This window comes from Anas acuta, chromosome 18, assembly GCF_963932015.1.
Source record: "Anas acuta chromosome 18, bAnaAcu1.1, whole genome shotgun sequence".
Lineage (NCBI taxonomy): Eukaryota > Metazoa > Chordata > Aves > Anseriformes > Anatidae > Anas > Anas acuta.
The window spans coordinates 13,361,443-13,384,231 of record NC_088996.1 but is presented as its reverse complement, the minus strand read 5'-3'; the positions used below and the strand labels follow the sequence as shown (position 1 = coordinate 13,384,231).

Sequence of the window (22,789 nt, the reverse complement as noted above, 5' to 3'; positions counted from 1 at the left end):
ATGTTTAAAATCTCAGAACCTTTTGAACCATGTGTAAAAATGCGCATAACCTACCATCCACAACGATGTTTAATATTTTTAAATACTGCATCATTTTGCTGAATATAAAAGTAGTTTTGTTTGTTCCTACTGTGAAATTACATTTAGGAAGTTGTGCGCCAGTATAGACAGATCTTTCTTCCTTTTTTGCTACTTCCAGAATTAGTTGAAAACTGAATTCTATACCAACTATTCTCTTCTTTTGCAGAAAATATTTTACAAGCTACTGTCCCAGATGCATTCTTATTTTCTTTGAGTTCCCTTAAGTTGGGATGAAACCTTAATTAAAAAAAAAAAAAAAAAAAAAAAAAGTGAGTGTGGCTTTGCCTTGGAAACACTAAGATAGTTACTGAACATTCTCTGTGCCAGAGATTAAACCTTTACTTCATGGTGCTAAACTGTAATTGAATTCTCAGGGCTGGATATGAGAATAAGAATATTTTGCAGACAGTGATCTGCCTTCAGTATGAAATAGTGAATTACTCTTGCTTTATGTGTATAAACAAGTAGTAGGACACAGACCTGAAAAGATTTCTGAATTTCAGTCCTAACTCTACATCTTACAAGCTGTCATTGTGTGTAATGCTGTTGAATGTTTTTATGAAAAGTTCATGAAAAATGAATTTTAAGGAAATAGTATTCTTCTCATTGACACGCATTGCACTTTCACCTCTTGGTACAATGGAGGTGGTACATAGCATGACAGTTGGTAGTACTGTAAGTGGGCATTGCCTTTACCTCTCTTTATGTTAAGCCTCAGTGTTTTAATTTCATTGTGTTCATATGAGGGCAGAGTGTAATAATTTTCAGCTGCTTATGTTGATAGCTTTGATACAAATTACTTTCTGTACACCAATGTGATATGCCTTCCTTCTTCCGCTGTGATGTCTTACATCATGTTTTTACAGATTCTACCCCCTGCGTTTATTTCTCCACCCTTCTGCCTGCCCTGGTTTTAGCTGAGATTGAATTAGTTTTCTTTGTAGAGGCTTGTATAGTGCTATATTTTTAGTTTGGTGATGAAAAATAGTGTTGATAGCCGACTGATGTTGTAGTTGTTGCTGAGCAGTGCTTACACTGAGTCAAGGTCTTTTCTGTTTCCCTTGCTGCCCTGCCAGTGAGGAGGCTGGGGGCACATAAGAAGTTTGGAGGAGACACTGCCAGGACAGCCGACCCAAACTGACCAAAGGGTTATACCATACCTTATGATGTCATGCTCAGTAATACAACCTGGGGAAGAGGAGGAGGAAGGGAGAATGTTTAGAGTGATGGCATTTTTCTTCTTAACTGTTATGTGTGATGAGCCTGTGATCCTAGAAACAGTTGAACATCTGCATCCAGTGGGAAGCAGTGAACTAATTCCTTATTTTCATTTGCGTGTGTGCACAAGTAAAATATCTTAAACCATGAGTTCTTAAGTTTGTACCTTTCTGGTTCTTTCTGCAGTCCCACTGAGGGGGAGTGGGTGAGAGACTGTGTGTTGCTGAGCTGCCTACCAGGTTTAAACCACAACACTTACCCACAGTGTTTGTGGACTTATATGCTTTCTGTTTATGTTCTTTTATCCTCCTTTTTTCAGATACATGAATCTGAAGAAATAAGAGAATGTTTGGGAGTTGCGTGACATACTAAGCCAATGTGGTGGTTTTGTTTGTTTTTGTCAGTATGGATAACCCATTTCAGTGTGTACTCTTTGAATCACTGTGTTCAGGGTGATCATAGTTGAAAGCTGCTTGGGACAGCACCATTTCAGTGCACTGCACGGTTACAGTGTACTACCCTTCTATTTTATTTATATACAGAAGAGTAAACATGTAGATGAGCAAGATTTTTGCAAAACTATTTTAACGTGGGTGATGTTTAGATACTTGTGGTAATGTATGGTTTTAAAAAAGTCTTTAGGGAGACGATTTCTTTGGTGAATGATGAGTATTTAAATTAATATTGAAACATGTCCCCCTGAAAGAAGCCAGGCTCTTGAAAAACGTGGATGTGATTCTGTTCTATTCTATGATTCTACCTTAATGATACTATGATTCTATGGTCTTTTGGGTAAATGCTTCATATATGTAAGACTCAGTTAGGGTTGGAGAGACAAAACCAATTATAGAATCTACTTTTTATTCTTCAGCTTTTTTCTCTTAACAGTGTTTTAAGTCATACCCACCCCACGTGTGCATATGCATGCAATGATCACATAAGAAAGGGTTTGTAGTAGCTTGCTACTTGCAGTAAAATGTTTTTTCCACGTTTTATTTTGATATTATCTGCTCTCTTGTTTACAGTTATGTGGTGTGTATCCTATATGTATTACTTTACACTTACAGTTAACAATATGGAGCATACTTGTTGGAACTTCCTAAGCTGTGATACTGATTTATTCCGTTGTTTAAATTTGTCCAGTATTGCTAACAAAATCTTGAAACTGAACCCTCAAAAACAGGCTGTGGATTTCAACTTTGCTCTTTCTGTTCAACTAGCTTCTAATGTGTGTTTGTATGAATCTCTGAACATGCAGACCACATTTTCAAGACATTTTAATAAGTTCTATCTGTTGTTTTTTTGTTGTTGTTGTTGTTTTTGTCTGTTTGTTTGGTTTGGTTTGGTTTGTTTCCAGGGGTCAAAACACAAATCTCTTGAAGAAAAGATGGTAGATTTTTGCCCTATCTCAGATAATTGTTGTCCCGATGTTAGTCTGCAGTATGGTTTCAGCTGCCCTCTACAAGGAGTGCAAAATAAACTGAATGAAGCAGCAAGAAAAATACCAATTCTGAGCCAAGAGAAGCAGCAGCTGACTGAAATGGGAAACAGACACAGAGCAGATATTGGAATGGTATTAAAGGAAGGTAAATGTATTCTAGAAAAGATGCTAGCTTACACATTTAGAATAAAAGCTGTGAATCTGTTGATTCTTTGAACTGGAGAGAGCTAAGTTTTAATATGAAAACAAAGTGCTGCACCTGGCTGATCCTTGAGCTGGATAGTTTATGTGAGACTGAAGTGCTGACTGTTCCAACTTAAGTTATCCTGTGATAGAATTCCTAACAAAAAACAGTTATAGTTTGTAGTCAGAAACTTTTTGCTAATGGACATCTTCGATGATGGATTCCCTGGTGCTTAGATGTCAGTGTGGGAACTGGAAGTTGAACTAATACTTCTAAGAACAGAAGAGAGGTGGTTTATCTCTTAAGATGACAAAAATATTTATGAAAGTAGAAAGGAAAGCTTACTATAGGATAATGTGGAATCAAGAGTATATAAAATGTAAGAAAACTTCACTGTGGACACTTAAATACCATGCAATAATTGTTCTGTCAATGAAGCAAAGGTTAAATAAATAAAAAAAACACTAGGCATGTTTTCGCATAGTATTGAATCCATCTCCAATGAAGGCCTCTGTTCAGTGATTCATTTATACTGGCTATAAACAGTTGTTGAAAATGTAATATTGATGATAAAGATAACTGAGAATACCTCCTTGGTATCTTCTCTCCTTTATAGGACTTTGGCATCCCATTAGCTCTAAGCGCTGCACAATTTGTGTTGCCTCTGGTAGTCTTTCTCCAAGAGAGCTTCTCAAAAGAACACAGTGTCAGCTTTCAGCTCTAAAGCATCTACAACACAGGCTTGCAACACAGGTAATCACGCACCTCTAGTGATAATGAACAGTTAAGCTAATTCTAGTTCCACAAATCTAACTTTCCTTAAAACTCTGCATTTAAATGCCTCTTACCAACTTCATCTCAAGTCCTCCTTTGGTACCTGGGAAGATTTATACTTGAGGGGTTACATTTGACACTTCAAAATTAACTTAAAGCCATGGTTTAAAGTCATGGTTTAAAGTCATAAATTCATTAACTTAAAGTCATGGTTTTCATTCAAAAAAATTCAAAAACACTTGTGTTACTGCAGCATAAATGCAATCCTGAACTACAAGTGTGAGTTTGCTAAATCTTAGTCTTAAATGAGTGAGATAAGGGTATTTGAAGGATTTGCAATATGTTCAAAGATAAACTTGAAAATAATTAATCAGTGAGCATAATTCCAAGTATTCAGTGGTGTGGGATTTTGAAGAACCCTTGTCCAAATTATTGCAACAACACATTTTCCATATAGGAAGGCAGAATGTGTAATTAACCTGTCTGTAATCTTTTGTAACTTAAATAGAGCTTTTTATACTTAAATTGCAGCTTTCATGCGAGAGACAAGTGGATAAATTCTGGCTCCCCCAGTGGTTAGTGGCAGATCTCCCAATGACTTCACTAGAATCAGGATTTCACTATGTACTTTACTTAATTGATCAGCAGATTTGTTCCTGTGAGGATTGAGTCAGAGCAGCTGATTGTCGTTGTAGTTTTGAGGGCAGCAAACAATGTTCTTTCAGAAAAGGTGAGGTTGTTGCTCTGAGGCATAAAACTCAGTAGAATTATTAACCAAGTTCAACTGGGGAAATACTTCCTCTGGGAACCTCTCTCGGTGGCTTGCTCCAGTATTTGATCACAATGAGTAAAGAAATTTCAGATTTGGTGGTAGGGTTTGTGTTTTGTTTTTTTCTCCCTTATGCTTAAGTAGAGTGTCCTGTATTTCATTATCTGCATATTGCCTCTTGTTTGTCCACTGTATACTGCTCAGAAGAGTCTGGCTCAATTGTCTTTGCCTCCTCCCACTTACCACATCAGGTGCATATAGATGTTAATAAGATCCTTTCTGACATATCTCTCCTGGAGGCTAAACAAGGCCAGCCTCCCCAGCTTCTGCTTTTATGTCAGATACTCCAGTCTGTTAAATATCTTTTTAGCTGTTTTTGCTCCAGTGTGGCTGTGTCTTTCTTCTAGTAGGGAGCCCAGAACTGTAAACAATACTCAAAATGTGATTGCACCAGTGTCTGATAGAGAAATAGTCACCTCTCTTGACCTGCTGGCAGTGCTTCTGATGCAGCCCAAGATGCTGTTGGCTGAAGACCTCAAGGATGTATTGCTGCCTTACATTCAACTTGTAGTCTACCAGGATTCCTCTTTCTTTTCTAGTGAGCTGCTTTCTAGCAGCTTTTTTTTTTTTTTTTTGGGGGGGGGGGGGGGAGAGTGGAAAGTATGTCTTTAGGAGTTTTTTCTTCTGTATTTTAAAACATTCAACACATTTTTCACTGTTTTTTTCTTCCCTGTTCACCTCAACTCCTTATTTTTTCTTTCAAAATTCATCTTAGAGCTTAGCTGACTTTTGAACTGAGATCAATCATTGCCCATCCATTGCAGTCTTCCTTTGCTTTATTTTTAATGAGGTATATACTAATGCTTGCTATTTTTCTTACCTCTCATGTTTTCCTTGTTCTTTTAAAAGTCATTAAAGATTCTTCTTGCTTTTGTAAAAATAAATTAATGTTGAAAATCCAATTTGTCCATGGCTCCTGGTGGGTCAGCATTTGACTGTATGTTTCCAGGTGATGTGTTAAACTCCAGCAGTAGCTGTCCTACCTCTTCCATTCAAGGATAGCTTGGAGCTCATGATTGAAGTGGCTATCATTAAGCATCTTTCCAGCTCTGGAACATTTTGGGATAATCTCCATTACTGCTGAAATTTGTCCAAACTAGAAAGAAGGATGTCCTTTCTTACATTGAAGCGTTTCATCCTCAGTAGTCTCATTCCAGGCTGCTCTTCACACAGAAAATACCTGATGATGCTCCCACTCCTGAACTGAGGCTGAGCTTCCAAGCACTGCTATTCTATTTGCTTGTTTGTTTTTTCATAATCCCTTGCACTAGCCATGCTATGTTTGTTCCTGTGTTCAGTGTTATCATCCTCACCAAAACCAGACAGAATTTATTACTGTAGGCTACCTGAAGAAATTTCAGTATCAGTTACTTTATATGATGGGCTGCTCCCATTTCTTTAGTTTTAAATATATAGCAAAAGACTTATTTTCACCTCCTTTCACAGGGCTGAAGCAGTTCGCTTTTCGTCAGATTTCACTTGAATTGAAACATGCAGAAAGTTGGTGAAGCTTAATGGGATAATTAATTTTTGTTTGCTGTTTGTTTTGTTTTACATCTTGACAAATCACCTTTCCATAGCTGTGGTGGTTTTTCGTGGTGGTGGTGGTGGTTGGTTGAAGTAATTCTTTGGGGGCATTTCCTCTGTAATGTAATCATGGGGAAAGATGTAAGTGAAGAATAGCCCTAGCAACATAAACTTGAGTAACAAGCAGGATGATAGTTACAGTGATAAGAAATTATCATTTTGAACAGAATTAGCAAGAAGTTTATATTAGGAGGTTAGTTTGGCCATGTTGTTCGAAAAGGAATGCAATTTTATTTAATCTTTATAAAAGATTATTTTAAATCTATTAGTGTAACAGCAAACTGAGCTATAAATGTATTGTTTTTAGAGGCCATGAGTTATTTGTGTTAATGTAACATTTCATACTAGGAGCTGCAGTATGCAAAGCAACATCATCTCTCAAGGATCTCTTCCGTAATTTCCTGCCCTAACTTAAAGGGAGAAAAAGCTCCAAGCAGCTGTGGGGAAGAAACAGAATTACCATCTGCTCAGGTACAGTGCAATTTTATCATTAATCTAATTTGTCTTCAGTTGGATTTTTCAATCAGAGTTCCTCAACAGTCATTTCCTGAAACATGCATATATTTGCTAAGAGAGCTTTATTCTACTTCAGGCTTATTTAACTAGTGTCTCACAATCACTTTTAAGATGTTCATCTTATACAAACTTTCAGAGTTATAATTAATAATTTTCTTCTTTAGTCTCACCTCTTTGGTGCCAAAGCCTTCTGTCTTTCTAAGACCAAGATGCACCAAAGAGATTTAAATAATTTTCAGATGTATGTGGTGTGAAAATATATATAATCTTTATAAGATATGTTCAAACTTGGCACAGGTTAATCTAGATTTCTGTACTGGAAGTTGTGGGCCAGAGCAACAAAAGGCACATACATCCTCAAAGATGGTTCAAAGTCAGCCATTCAAGGAAAGTCCTAGTCAAGCCCAGCAGACCTGGATTTCTTCATCTAGAGCACATAGATCTTGCCAAGGTATTTGGCAAACTTTAGAAATGAGATCAAGCCCTTCTATTCTCAGTTCTCAAAACAACACTAAACAAGGTAAGCAAGCTGTGCAAAGTAATTTGACTAATCTAGAAGAAAACTAGTAGTGGATTCTGCCACATTCCACTAATTATTTTTACATAAGTGCTACTGGTGTTACAGTCCTGTGTTCAGAATTTAATGGTCTAATGAGTTACTTTAAGGTACTTTTCTCTTGTCACCTGAATTGTCCAACAATTAAGGCAAATGCCAGTACAGCTCACTGGTGTTAATGACATTGTTACAAACACTTCTCATACTTCTCTGCTTTTATTAAATACTAGTTGAAAATGCAAATACCGCTCTGTCTTGACATAGTCTGAACTTTATTTGGGACACACATGAAAGCATCTGTCTGAGAATTGCACTGTTCACTTGTTGCTAAGTGACTGTTAGATCAAATTGTAATTTGACAAATCCGTACTTAATAATTATTTTTGTGAAAGCTTAATAGCCATAATACTACTTAGCGTGCTAAGACCTAATGGCTAAAAATGTAGGATCAAGAATGTAGCGTGGTATATGCTGTGGGCACACAGTGAACTAGTGATTGTTATTTGCTAGTATTTTATAGTCGACTGCAACAAGTTAGAACACAAAAACAAACAACAGAAAACACACACACAAATCCTTACATGTGAGACAGAATCCTGACCTTACATGTCAGACTTACTAGGATTTGGATGAGAGGAGAAAGTAAAACCTAGGCACTACACTGAAAGATTGAACATAATCAGTGTTATACTGTGGCCAAAACTGTGCGTTCTTGGAAATTTTAGCAGGAGTGCCATTTCTAAGGTATGGGCAGCAAAGTATAGCCTCTTCACATGCAAATTATAAAGGAACATTATAAAGGGTAGTCATTATGTTGAGCACGGTATTGCAGATGAATGTTATGTGTGTCTCCATAACTGTTAACCTGTTCATGAACTAATCCTTTCTTGGAAAAACTTTGGAAAACTGTTTTAACCTTTGCCATGGATGGGACTAAACATAATGGCCTTAACTTATAATACTGGAGAAAATTTAGGGATTCACTGAACCACCCTTAGTGTCAGAAAAGAATGAAAAGTAAGTAATACCTAAAAGGGCTTTCCAAGTGAAAAATGGATTATAAACATAGTACCTTGCTGTTGTGACAGGGACAAACTAATGTGCATTGACAGACCTGTAGGACTAGAGTGGATGTAGTACTGAGAGTCATTTGTGTGCTGGTTTTGTGGGGCTGGGACTGAAATAGGAAGATTATTTCAGGTCAGGCTTATATTGACAGGATAAGGATGTCTTTGAAACATTATTGATAGTGCCATGCAGTTTCATGCTGCTGTGTGCGTGATGCAACACAATTGGCAGCCTTACAAGGACATCAGTTTCTTAACGTCTAGAAATTTCCAGCCACCATTGCAAAACTTACTGTAGATTTCTGGGGATCTAGAGAATAACAAAAGGAAAAGATGTCACTCCCAACACAAAACAAGTGAAACATCAATAAGGGGTAACATTTTGCATGAGAACAACCTGAATTTGATGTCTGCATCCTGATGTACCCTAAGAATGCTTGATAGCAGAACTTACTCGTTACATGCAGACCCTGAAACACTGCATTGCAAGAACAGGACTTAAACAACATACGATTTTTTTTAAGCTTTCTCCTCTAGGAAATCATCCAAATAGTATTCTTAGCTCTACTAGAGCGAATTGTACATTTTAGAAAACAAGATTATGAAAACAAAATCTTTCTTTTTTGGAAGCATGTCACCCTGTCTTCAGAACCAAATATATAAAATTTTCAAGGAGTTCTGCTTCTTCTTTTAACAGAGGCTTACATTATTCATGCTGATCTTCATTGTTTAAAGCCACTCACTTGAATTTAGTATATCCATCAAACACATTGTTACGGTGAATAGAACCATCATTGAGATAAAGCAACTTCATAGTTGCCTTTCAGATACAAGTGATGCACACACAGGCTTGAAAGCTCAGGAGTAGAAGATGAGTTGGAACAAAGACAAGCAAGTTAGTTTGCTTGTTTAAACGTCTATTTTGCAAGTTCAGTGCTGTACAGATCTGTCATACCAATAGCTATATTTTATGGGCATTTCTGGTGAAGCAGCAATGGTTATAGTGTGAGAATTATTTTCTGATCTTCTGATCTTTCTGATCCTGTTGAACAGCTTCGTTCAGTTATTTTTCATATATAAAACAACCTGTTGGGACTTAAAATGGCTGGCATGTCAGATAAGCCCTGTAATTTGCTGTATTTCCAGTATATGACTGGATATATTTATCAGTGTGAATGACATATATGTTAATGCTGAGTTACTAAATGGACTGTTCCATACTTTGTTCATTTCACAATCAAATTGAGCCTGTGGAAACTTTGAAGCAAGTCAGAAAGCTAAGAAATATTTTGATTTTCTCTCTCTTTATCTGCTATTTTGTAGTTTGTACTGTAGGAATAACATGAATTAAATATTTCTGTTTGTGTTAATTCTGCAGGCAAGTAGAAATAAGGGTTTTAGAAAGGAGTACAGGCTCCTTGTTCAGGTGATCCTGCAACAGGAGTTGATGGGTACAAACTGATTAAAAACACCAGTGTTGTGTACATACTGTACTAGTAAGGAGTACACTTCATTTCTTTCCTTCTCTTATGTTATGTCCCTGAGAGCAGGTGGGAAACATTGGTCTTCCATAACTTATGTATCTTGAATGCTGATGACAGTCCATCCTCAAAGGAAAGTTGCTTGTCAGAAAAGCTGTGTGCTTGCCTCTCAAAATCATGACACGTACAGTAGTGTGATAAGGGTTAGGGTTAGCTCCTGTACAAGCTGCAAGATTTCTCTATTCACATGTGGGCTGTAGGGTCTTTTTTAATTTTCAAATATTTGTTAGGTAGGAGGAGAGAAACTTTGTAAAACATTTTAAAAACTGTTTTTTTTTTTTTTTTTTTCTTCAAGTTTAGTTTAATACCAATTTTACTTGCTATTATGGACAGTTAGTAGTTAATCTGGAAACAAAGGCAAACATTACTTATTATTCAGCTGTAAGATCCCATTTAGAGTGAAGTCAGTACTGTGGGAGGTGCTTTGTGTTACCATGTGAAATGCTCCTGATCATTTAGGTTTCTTTGGGTCAGCAGAGGCTGGGGTCAGTGCAGAAGAAATATGAGCATAAGGCAAGTTATGCCTGCACTTAGATTGTCCCCACTTACTTTATGTGCTTTTGGAGCAAATGAAATTTTGTATTTTCCATGTCAGAGTAGAGCTCCAGTTCTAGTGGATGGTCCCACTGTACGTTTTGAGAAACTCCACGTCCACAGCTATCCATAACTGTGGTCCTGGGATGTTTAGTTGAGTTTACATTGTATCCTAACAAAACAAACAAACAAAAATTAAGATGTTTTGAAGCAAAGTAACTTTTCTGGTTTACTACTTGAACTTGGATACAGGAGTTTCTTTTGCTATAATTCTTATTGTTGCTGTTACTTGCAAAACGTTGTGATCTGAAATTCTACACTTTATGGATCAAAAGTTATCTTAAGTGTTTCCACACTAGACAGAATTTCAACAGCTTTGACATCACTGACAGTTCTAAGAGCAATCCATGTGGGTAAAAAGCTGGCCAGAGAAAGAATCTGGTAAAATATTAACAAACAGAAAGAGAGCTCTGGCTCTGGCTTCAGTTTACCCCTTAATCAGGGAAAGACTCATGATTTCTTTTCTATGTTACATAAAACTTCTCATCTTTGAAGTGCTTCACAAATATTAACTAATCCACTAGTTACACTTTCTTCAATTAAATGTTCTTCTTCTGAATAGGAACTTGTTTGAGTTGGTGTTCCTTCTGAGGCACTGTTAGCCATAAGCAAATATCTAGTGAAAAGTTTTTGAACGAAATTTTCCATTTGGGGAAACTTCTATTTGCTCAAGCAACATGTCTGCCTGTATCTTTCTAGTTCTAGAAAAAAGAAATCAATATTAATATTAATCTCTCTCTGTAGTTAACATAAATCAAATAGAAGATATGTTAAGCATTTACACAGACTAAATTTTAGGCTCATTTTCAAAAACAATTTAGGCTGTTAACTATGTTCTCACTAGTTCTTGTTGACAAGGTCACTTCTGAAAATGAGTTATAGGCTTATAAGTTAGGTATGCCTTTTCATTGTTTGTTTGTTTGTTTGTGGAAACCAAGATATTACATTTAAATGTCACCCCACTGCACATATTCATGATGATTTTATTCACGGTCCTTTGGACATGAACAGTCCCAAGCAGAACCAGTAATATATGGCGGTCCTTATTAAGAGTTTGCTAAGGATATTTTATTTCACATAGCATTTTGAATTCTGGGGTATTGGTTCTTTTACTTTTTGTAGATATAACCTTGCCAATTTGCAGTTTAGTTTGTTTAAATTTCTGTATTAATATGGATTTTTTCCAGCCCAAGGCTTTTCAATAGCCATCCATATAAAAAGCTTTTGTTCTATGTTGTTGTTCCAAATACCTAAGTAGCTTTTACTAGTTGCAACATGTCTAATATCAAGAGACAAACATAGAGAAAACTTCAGAGAAAGGAGCGCATGTGATGGATACATTGGTGCTCGGTTGCTTTGCCTTTGGATCTATAGGATTAGGGCCTCCCACTTTGTCTGAAAGTCATGCCCTTGGTTGAATTCAAAGGGCCCTTCAAAACTGCCAAAATCTTTCATAAGCAGACCATCAGTAAGCAGTGTTGACTATGTGATATTTATGGATCTGCTCATTGCTGTTATTTAGACCACAAAAGACAATGAGTCTCATTTTGCTATGGCTCCTGTTCAATTAAAATAATCTTTGAAGCTGTATCTGTGACTTTTCAAACACTGCCTCCTGCACTTTGATAAATCATTGATGTTTTCATGAAATTCTGCTCCTTATATGACCCATGCTAGACGTCTAAGGTAATGCACTATAATGATTCGAGTCCTTTTTTCCAGAGGCAATATACCCAAACGGTTTCCAAGCTTCAATTCTCTTTGTCTCCTACATGTGTAGGTAGCCACTAGATGGCAAGCTGTACAACATTTCATATTGATGGCACAAGAGCACACTGTGCTTTTGCCACCTGTAATAACAAATGGCACCAAGCCAACCCAGCATAGATATTGCACACTCTTAAATGAACAACTGGTTCAGTCTAAGCCTGAACACAAGAATGATTTCGAAGTGTCATGTTTTGACATTTGCCACGGTGTCATGTTTTGCATAGAGCTATAAACCCTCCATAGATAAGTATTCTTGAATCATGGAATGAATTATTTCCTTCCATGTAGAATTTGGTTTGCACTTTCTTGTATGTTCTGTTGACTATGGGAATTTACCTTCTCCTGCGAATAACCTATCTTTGTCAATTTTTGTACCTCTCATTCTTGCTCTGTGATTGGATAGTACTTAGCACTGAAGCCTGGCAAGCTTGAAAAAATTCAACTACAGAATGCTGTATTGTGTATTATCACAAGTACATTATGCCTACTTCTGCTGTCTGCTTTTGGCTCTGTTTAGAAAATCTGAAGTTAAAATCTCAGTGCACTGAAAAATAAGGATTAAGTGGCTGGAGCCTAGCACCTGTAAGCATTGCTTATACCTTACAATGACTACTGTGACTGACCAATTCCACTTATCTTACCTAATGAAACCTGTGATAAGGCTGCAGTTGATTTAGTTAGAGATAGTTGTTTTCAGACAATTATGGGAGACTGGAGAACAGGCTTCCATTGGTATTAAGACCAATCTTCCTGTTTCCCGAGCAAAGAAAGTACTTTTTGAGTTAGCCCACTCTACTACACAGAAATATTTTAGACAAAGAAAACAAGGATTTCCCCAGCGAATGCCTTCCTGTGTGAAAAAGATTGAGAGAATTAAAAAAAAAAAAAAAAAAAAAGGGTGGGGGCAAACAAACCCACATGATAGTGGTAGTAATGCAGCTTTGTCAAGCCCACAGAACTGCTGTTGAGCCTTTTAGATCATGCTTCTCCTAACACAGCTCTCATCTCCTGGTGGTTTCTTGAAAGAGATCAAACTATTGCAGCCAACTACTTTAACACCATTTCACAATATGGGAATAGGTAAGTCTAACTTTGTATTGTGTTATTCAGTGTGCAGGTACTGTGTGTTCTCTCGCAGTGGAGAGAAGAATAAGCTTGTAAAATGTGATGTTTAAAAACAGCTGAACAGATAGTGCTTGAATTGAACGGTTTCATGGATCTTCCAACTGTCTTCCTTTCTTCTCTGTCAAGTAGTCTGATGCTTATGGAAACTAAACAGGTACAGATAAGCAAGGATTGAGCAGGAGATGCTGACATATACCACCCATATGGCAGGCCATATAGACAGTTCCGTGTCCCCTATGTTAGCTACTATAAAAATGGCTTTCTAGCCTGATGTAAGATTTTGACAATGTGCCACTGTGGCAGCTGTGTGTTTAAAGGAAAAGTGTAAACCAGTTCTTTTCAGTTCTCCAGTCTTTGATTAAATGTAAACATAAGCACAATGTTTTATTTATTTATTATCTATTTATTTACTTATTTGAGCGTTGGAATTTGAAGTTACATGTTCAAGTGAGCAATCTGAAGAATCTCAGCAAAATATCAAAGCCAAGGATAAACTTGAAATGCCAGCTGCAGATTTGACGGTCAGAGGCACCAAGCTGGAAGTTCAGCAGAAGTTAAAATCCAGGATTTTATCTTGTACTTATCCCATAAAACAAAAAATCTCTTCTAACATGTCAAAAATCCGCAACTATAATATTAAAGACTAATTTCTCTGTTGGCAGCAAGTTTCAGTCCATGCTTGCTATTAATTTACATTAAAAGAATATAAATTAGATCTAAATATTACTTTGATGTTCATTTTTATATGTCAAATTGGGATGTTTGAGGCCAGAAAAGAAATACTGTTCCCAGTTTCTTGAGAAAGGGTTAATCTGTGTACATGGTGAGATTACAGTCTTCAGTGTTAATACGCATTTATTTTAATTATATGTTAAATATCGCTTGCATCATGGATTTAGAAATGCCCAGTTAATACATATGTAAATCTTTGTGCCGCTAGGCAGGGCTTGCAGGTCTTTAGCAAATATTTTGTTGAGAAACTGTAGATGCGATTTAAACTTAGAAGTGGGATGTGTCAACCCACTTGTTTTCTTATAATTAACAATGCAACCGTTAATCCCGTGCAGCTATCTTTCAACTTGAAAGAAAGGGTTTTGAAAAGATCACACATTAATCTATATTGTTTGTCATCTTCTACAGTTCTTTCCACTTGTTCAGGGAGCACGAGAGAGTATAAAATTGAACTTCTATCATCACGCTACTAATAATATTTTTGTTAAACTACCTAAAGTGTAAAGCAATGAAAAACTCTTAGAATCTTGCAGAAGTATTGTAAGAAATAAGTCTTACAACAGGTGAAACTAAAAGAAAACTTGAGTGGGTTGTGATGTAATGAGGGATATCTATGTAGTAATGAACATTCCGGGATGTTTAGAAAACAAAACACAACAACAACAACAAAAACTCATTTTGTACTCAAAGAGTGGCCACGTACTGGAACAGATTGGCCAGAGAGGAGGTTATGGAGTCTCCATCCATGGAGATACTCAAATCCAAACTGGATGTGGTCCTGGGCAATCTGTTCCAGATGACCCTACTTGAGTAGGGGGACAGGAACTGGTCATCACAAGAGGTCCCTTCCAAACTCTGTGATTCTGTGAGTGGTGTTGTTGAAGTAAATAATACTTCTCAGTTGCTGGTAAAAAAAAAAAAAAAAAAAAAAAAAAAAAAAAAAAAAAAAAGTGAAGTCTGAACAGGATTAATGAAGGAAGAGAGCTACTACTACCTGTAAGTGGCCCCCGCCCCCCCCCCCCCCTCCCTTTTTTAATCTCTTTTGTAGTACTTTTTTAAGTGCTGCTTTCCTGGTACTGTTTGCAAACAGACTCTCTCTTTGGCATCTGACAATATGTTAGTAACCACTTTGAGAACATCTTGAGTAATTGTTTTTCTACTTCCTGTTGATAATATTTTGCTTTAGAACAAAGGTGCTATGATATTAAAGTTAAATGCTAAATCTGCAATTAAATTTCACTGGGATGTTACCAAGCCAATATGAGGCCTGAGAGACCTTGTGAGCTTTTTTTCTGAGCCATTTAATTGCTTGAAAATCCTGTCATTGGATTCAATATTTAACATTGTTCGTGAGCTGGAAAAACATGATGCATTCCCTTGAACCAGGCCCTGAATAAGCTCTTTTTGTAGCTCAAAGCAGTGATTTCTAACAAGTACAGGAATTTTGGCTCAGATCACACCACAGTTACAGCTCTCATTGGTTATTTCTAGAGCACAATGTGTAAATTTCAGTTTTTAATAGCTGCAAGTTATCCTGTGAATTATTACTTTATTTCAAATTTCATATTTTTAATTGAAATGTGGAGATGCAAATATTTTAATGCTATGAAATTCTGTGCATTTGCAATTGGCATTAAAAGCAGTGTGCCATTAGGGGGGAAAAAAAAAAGTAGTTTGATTCATAATCTTTGTAACGCTGCATCTGAGACTGGAAAACATTACTCTTTATTTCCTACATTGTTGAGATAATCTCATGGGCTGCAGACTTCGGAAATGCCTTTGCAGTTTTCTTTGTGGATATTTATTTGTGGGGTTTTTGTTGTTTGTTTCTCTTACAGTGCTGTTTTTCTTCCCCAGTATGTCACCTGGCATGCCTGGTCCTGCAGATCACTTGCCAAGAAGGCAAATTTAATTTATTCAGTTTCCCTGAGAAACAGATTTTCTTAAGAAAATTGTACTAAGGGAAGATGATGGCTCTTGATTTTTTTAAAATCTTTTTCATTGTGATGGGGGGGGGGGGGGGGAAAAGGAAGAGTTCAATCATTATACGTTTTTAGAAGAATGTGGCATGTAAGTATGCTGAAAATTTACAAAACACGAATAATAACAAATAACATGGACTTATTGCTTAGATCTTGTGGGGAGGTTGAACTGTGTCCTAAATAGAGGACGAGAATTCTTATTACTTTTTACTATGACCAAAATATTTAACTAACTGGACATTAATTCTTAAAAACAGATGAGAACGAAGGGTGATGAGGTAGTAGTGTGGATGCAATTGAATTGTACAAAAAAAGGAGAACCTATAAAAAATAAATTCAGCAGATCAGAGTTCTGAAAAAATAAAACTCTGAGCAAATTTCTCATTGTTATCAAAGGGTTGAAAAACTATATAGTATTGAGGAAGGTGTGGATAAAGGCAAAAGTTCTGCTGACAGAAGGTTGTAGTCCAGCTGTATTTAAGTGGTGACAGCAGTGGAAAGCGTGAACAGAAACAGGACTTCTGACTGAAACATTCTCTACACGCAGAGAGAAGGGGGATGCTTCCTGCATTGTAGCCTTTGGGCCCGTAGTTGCCGACCAAAGAGCAGAACGGCCTTTTTGTGTGGTAGGTGATACAGAACAACATCCTTTTTTTTTTTTTTTTTTTACTGCTGCAATTGAAGCAGTACAAGTTATGGAGGAAGTGGACAAAAGGTGGCTGCACACAGAGCCAACTTTCCCCTTTTGCATTTTTGGAAAGGCAGGTGAACCACTGACTGGCTTCTGGCACACGAGGGGAGCGGGTTTTCGGCGCCTGTGGGTAGCCCCCCCCCCCCCACCACCACCTTGGACCGGGCACGGGCCAGCGCATCCCTGGCCGGCGTGCCCGCCGCCCTCTGGTAACCCCGGGACCGCGCTCCGCCGGGGTGAACGACCGCTGCCGCCGGCGTGTGGCGGGTGCTGCTCGCGACGCCGGCGGCCTCGGCCGTCCCCTCAACAGTCACCACATCGCCTTATCGCCTAGCAACACCCCTACGGGGCACGCCATTGGCAGGGCCGCGCCCCCGCCCACACGCCCCCGCCTCCGGATTGGGTGCCGGCCCGGGACTGCGCGTCCAGCCGCGCGCCCCTTCTCTTTGTGCGCTGCCGGGTGCGCGGGCGATCCGTGGCCCGGCGCCCGCCCGGCTTCAGCGCGTCCTGCCGAGCTGCTGGCGCAGTAGTACAGCCAACCACAGTGTGCACATCCGCGGGAAGGGGGGAGAGGGACACAGAGAGGCCTGGGCCGGCGGTCGCTGCGATAGGCTCGGGCAAGGCCAGGCGCCGCTCGCAGAGCCCGGCCTTCCACGGTCTCCAGGGCGGGGCGCAGGAGCTTGGCCCAGTGCCGCGGGCACGGGGGCCCGACCGGCTCCGCCCCGGCCTGCCCAGGACCCCCTCCTCCTGTGGAACGGCTCTGGCGGGCAGGGGTTGGCATCAGCCCCGGGGCCGGCTCAGGGCGGCCCTGCCCCAGCTCTCATTGGACTGCGGCGAGGAGTAAACTGTCAGCCCATGTGGCGTGGCCGCCAGAGGTGGCGGCTGCTTAAATAGCGGTGGGAGCTAGAGGGAGACAGTGAGGAGAGCGCGGAGCATCGGAGGTACGCAGCCCGGCACCGGCCGCCGCAGCGCCCGAGTCCGCCTGAAGAGCCTGCCCCGCAGCAGCCCGGTCCGGCGCTGAGCTGACTACAGGGTCCTCTCGGCACGAAGCTTTCTGCACCTGTGCAGGTACCGGTGGCACAGCGGATGCGGAACGGCTGGGAGAGCGGCGGCCTCCGCTCCCGCCTCCGCGGGCTACTGCGCCAGGCAGCCGCACCGGGATCGTTCCGCCCGGTCCCCTCCGCCGCGCGGAGTCGGATGGCCGCTTCTGATGGCTGGGGCCCGCGGGCTCGGCCCGCGCGACGAGAAGGTTCCGTGCGCCGGCGCCCTACCCGCCGCGCCTAGATGCTCGTGCTGCCCGTACCCGCCGCAGGCCTCTCTCCCAGGGCCCAACGCGGTCGCTCTGAGGAGACTCCTCGCCAGTCGGTGGGGGGCTGGCGATCCGCATCCTCCCGCTGGCGAGGCGGAGCGGAGAGAGGCTGCAGCGCTGCATTGTGGTGCCGGCGCTCGGCCATCTTGGCGGCGGGCGGGGACCCCTCGCCGCCGAGCCGGCACGGGCAGGCTCTGTGGGTGCAGGGCCGCGCGTGGCGCGGGCCGGTGCACGGGCAGGGGCACCGCCGCCTGCAGCCTTCGGGTGCCCGTCGGCAGGAGCCTTTCTGCGTTCCCCCGAGCATCGGCGCGTCCGCGCCCCAGCCGTGGCGGCAGGGCTCCGCGGGGCGGCTCAGCGGGTTCCGAGGGGCCGCGCCCGGCGCCCGCCGCGGGGCTGGGCGGCAGCGGCGGCCCAGATCGTGCGCGGATCGAGCGGCCGGGCACATCGGGCCGTCTCGGGCGGGCCGCCGGGGCTAAACGGACTGCTCCGTCCTGGCAGAAGGATGGCGGCTCCTCCGTCACCCGCGATGTTCCGAGTTGGCCTAACAGCACGAGTGTAGCAAGCTGAGGAACCTTGGGAGTGAAGAGATTAGCGTTTGCACGCCCTAAAGGTGGCTTGTTGATACGTACGGGGAAACGTTCTCAAAAAAGGTGCAGCACATGCTGCTAAGCCTCTGCTTCTATGTAAACCGGCTGCTCGCGTGTAATAACTCATTCATTGTACACCAGTCTGGTTTGGATGATGTGATTGTCAGGAAAACAATCGTGGTCTTCTCTTCTGCTGTTCTTGCTCCTATTGGTTTTCTTTCTACGTTCTTGTCTGGCATAAGGTTCTTGAAGGTACAAAACCCCTTTTTTCCTAGCTAAAAGCTTTATTATGGCTTTATTATATTACAAGATCAAAATTATTAAAGCTTTAATTATTAAAGCTTATTTAAATTATTAAAACTTCATTAAATTGAAACAGGCTGTGTTAAAGCAGTTTACATTAGCTTGCATAGTCCTTCAGAAAGCAGCGTCAGGGGCTTTGGAGCATGTCTTGACTTTAAAATTAAAAGTAAAAATCAAAAAACTCCCTTGAACAAAGGATTCACCTTTTCCTGCAGCTTGTATGCTTCTTGAAATGAACTGAAAATAACAGTGCAACTTGAAAGGCTGCATTTAATGGATGAATTTAGAAGACAAAGTCCCTACAGGGAGGGCAGTTATGAACAGATTTTTTTTTTTAAGATATAGTGATACTGGGGGCATTAGTTGGTATAAATCATTTGGAAATCAACAGAGCTGTGTTAATTCCATGAGTAATCTAACCTACCTTTCCCACCTAACTCTGAACCAGATAGTGTTTCCTGCCAAGAAATATGTTTTTAAATACAAAACCCCACTACCGCTTTCCATTTGTCTTGTGGTCAGTGGGACAGATCCAGCCTTGAGACAGAAAGACATAGTTAAAAGGTCTTTGTTAAACTGGAGCTATCGTGCATAGACTGAGAGTAGCCAAGTGCTTTCAAAAATGAAAAGCAGCCTCTGTTTGCTTCTATTTTGTAGAGAATTTTTTTGAAGCAGACATTATAGCTCTCTGCAAATGAAGTTTCTATGGGATGGCAGTTTGAAGTGTAAATTTTAGAAATGATAATCAGAGATTAAGAAACATGGGTTATGATGCAGTCAGATTTACAAGCTAAGAAAACATACCCTTTGTCAATATCTGTCCTGAAGAAGGCTATAGAGGTGTCATGGATGTTTCATTTTAAGGTGAGGGGAGCTCCAAAACAGATCAAGATTTGGACTGCGTAGAACTAGTAATAGAGACTTGAGTATGAGGAGTCTGTCCATGGTACCTACCATGATGACAGCCATCAAAATAACAGTTAATAAATACAAGTGATACGTTCCTGTCTAGTAAAGAGAACAACACCAGGCAGAACAGGGTTTGGTTTGGTTGTTTCTTTTTTTTTTTTTTTTCCCCCTGCTGTTTCTTTGCACTTTATTTTTTGCTCCCAGCCCCCATTTGTATTATAAATATACTTTAGGTGGTCATAGGTACAGCAGAATAAGAAAACTATTCTCTTTGGGGGTTGGCAAGTCAGATATGAGTGGGACAACAAAATTAAGTTCCTCTTTCCTTCCTGCTTTAAAAGCATATAATCTCAGTAGGCACAGAGAAGACAAAGTTGTACAGCTGATGTGGTTGATTAAAAAACAGTGATCAACATTTTTCTTCTTGATCCATTATTGGCACTAGATGAGTGGGGCACTGAAAATCATCTTTTGTTAAATGCATTGGAGAGCAGTAGTTAAGCTTACAAGTTTGTTAATAGCAGTAGGCTGTGATGATATCAGTAGGTATCCAATACATAGAGAGCAAGGTTATGAAGGCGTTAAGATGATTGGAGAAAAGAGCTGACATCAATAAACAAACCAACCTTGTCAAGTGGCTAATGTGGGAGGTAGATAACCAGAACACAAGTATAAAATTATGAAAGTGATTACTAGTCAATAACACCAGAAGGGATTGTTAGTTATTACTAGTCTCAGTGAGTCAGCAAAGGAATATCATTGCAAAAAAATATTGTGTAAATCCATTGAGGTAGTAGTTCATGCTTAATGAGGTGTCTATCAGACTGGTATGTTGAGGGTTTTGGTGTCTTTTGGTTATTCTTTTGTCTTCTTTCCCCTGCCTGGGTAAAAAGTCAATGTGTCTATGAAGAATCTACATAATTCTATTAAAACAAAGCCATCAGGCAAAGAGAGGAAAAAGAATGTTACATGTTTGGTTGTATCCAACAAAACACAGCCTTAAGAAATTGGCATTCTTTATCTTTTTTTGGTCTCCTTTTTTGACCTGTTACATTTGTCCATCTTGCCCATCAGATATAATTGGAACAATTTCTTACATTTATTTGCTGTAGTCCAATCTCCTTTAAAATTGCTGTGGAAATAATTTTCTTTCCTGGTGCCATGTCATACACTTCAAAAACTGTCAATGTACTGTGTATAGTCTAAAAGTGCTCTACAAAGAAGAGTGAGTCTGTAGTATACTAACATACTATACTGTACCATTTGGGGACAACATCCATAAACTTTGAAATAGCCTACCTGTATATTAGCTGTCAATGAAGACCAAAGATATCGTTGGTAGCTGTAATGTTTACTTTAATCACTGTTTAATTAGAGTACTTAATATTAATGATTTCTACTTTTCCAACTCTTCTTTTCCCTAGTAAATCACCTGTACTGTCTGCCACTAGGTCCATAATTCGTTATTTTTGATATAGGCATCCAGAGCCCTTCATGTCAAGCCTAAACCTTTCCAGTTCTTTGTGTATATAAATCCTTAAGTTGTGGCTCTTATTACCCATTTACCCAGCTAAAATTAACTTCTTGGCTTTTGTTCTTGTACATTTTGATTACCACAGCGTCTTTCTGCCTTTGACACAGTCTTGCTCAACTGCAGTCATAACTTGTTGGCAAAAATTGCTTTGCTGATAAATACCATTTCTTCACTGTCTCAGAATAACATTTTGTCAAGGTTGGCCATACCTGGATGGAGTTTTCCTGATACTCCAGTGAAAGGGAAGGGACAATCCCAGAAGAGCAGTTTCAGTCTCCTGAAATACAAACAATATTTATTTCCTTGCATATCATCACCCAAAGAGCTGAGGCATAAAATTGAAAATTAATCACATTATAATTTTGCATGGCTCTTGTGTGCTTGGATTGTAAGCTCCATGCCTAAGATCCAGTTATTTCTCTGCCCCCAGCACAGAACTGCTGCAAGTGTAGCAGAGCTACGGTCCTTGATGGGTTTTCCAGGTACAGTGGTGACACCAATAGTAAAATTGACTTGCTAGACCTTTGTGAGTGGAAAAACTGAGAAGCTTCTCTTTAGAGCAAAATAGACTGGGCATATTACTACCGACTTCAATTTTGGGGTGTAGTTTCTCAGTAAAGCCCTCACCATGTTCCTTCTTAAATGAATACTGAGAGTGGAATGGAAGTTCTGTTGTCTGAAGTATTCAACTAAAGACTGAGAAATCCAAAATGTCCTTTTGGGAGCACTTCTGGTTTTGCTCCCAGAAAGGATGGAGTGGATGAGGTAATCATCTCTTCTACCTCAGAGTGTTACATGTTGCATAATTCCATGGTTACTCCACAGATCTGAATGGAGATAACTGCTGAAGGAAAGAGGAGTAAAAGAGATCAGGCAACCTCTGTGGTGGTGTGTGTCGGCTGCTCTACACCTCTGTAAAAGCCTTGCAAACCAGGTGGCATTGCTTTCCTTCTGCCTCACCATGCAGTCACCTCTAAGTTACGTGAAGTTATTATGCCAGAGCAATGTGAGGATGGAAGAGAGGCCTATTGCTCAAAAACTATAAGAATTTCTAAAGAGACTGTAAAATATGTTCATAAGTTAAATGTCTTGGGTTGAAAAATCATCTGTGGAAGTGTTCATCTAAGAGTATCTGTTAATACTATTTTACAAGAGAGATGATCAAGCACAAACAGTACTTATGGGAAGTGCCAACATGGCACAATGGAGCATAATCTGTGCTGGAAGTCAAGCTTTAGGTCTTCCATTGCAAAGTTTTTCCTTCAAAGGAAGACTTATCTATTTAAACACTAATTTTTATTGTGATTTTTACTTGTTAAAAACCCCACACATTAGAGAATATTTTGCCTCTACTTACCAGAAGTATTATTTAAGGAGGTACTGTGAATGCTGATTATATCTTTTGTTCATGCAACCATGTCTATATAAATGGGTATCTCTTTTTTTTTTTTTTTTTTCC

At 39.9% G+C, this 22,789-nt stretch overlaps 2 protein-coding genes across 3 annotated transcripts in view; both read left to right on the top strand.

Moving 5' to 3' along the window:
- Window positions 1–13,973, top strand: part of CSNK1D (casein kinase 1 delta) — a 72,775-nt gene extending 58,802 nt beyond the window's left edge. Inside the window, exons 10-14 of one of the 2 annotated variants that reach the window (XM_068655171.1) lie at window positions 2,657–2,885; window positions 3,541–3,677; window positions 6,463–6,585; window positions 6,928–7,150; window positions 13,704–13,973. In XM_068655171.1, coding sequence (XP_068511272.1) covers window positions 2,657–2,885; window positions 3,541–3,677; window positions 6,463–6,585; window positions 6,928–7,150; window positions 13,704–13,930 — 939 coding nt within the window. In that variant the 3' untranslated portion in view covers window positions 13,931–13,973. The remainder of the gene's footprint in view (window positions 1–2,656; window positions 2,886–3,540; window positions 3,678–6,462; window positions 6,586–6,927; window positions 7,151–13,703) is intronic. The other variant, XM_068655172.1, reaches the window with a different exon arrangement.
- A 3,618-nt stretch (window positions 13,974–17,591) lies between these two features.
- The window catches only part of FASN (fatty acid synthase), a 45,505-nt gene continuing 40,307 nt past the window's right edge, over window positions 17,592–22,789 (top strand). Inside the window, exon 1 of the mRNA XM_068654555.1 lies at window positions 17,592–17,756. The gene's annotated coding sequence lies outside the window, so the exon portion shown is untranslated. The remainder of the gene's footprint in view (window positions 17,757–22,789) is intronic.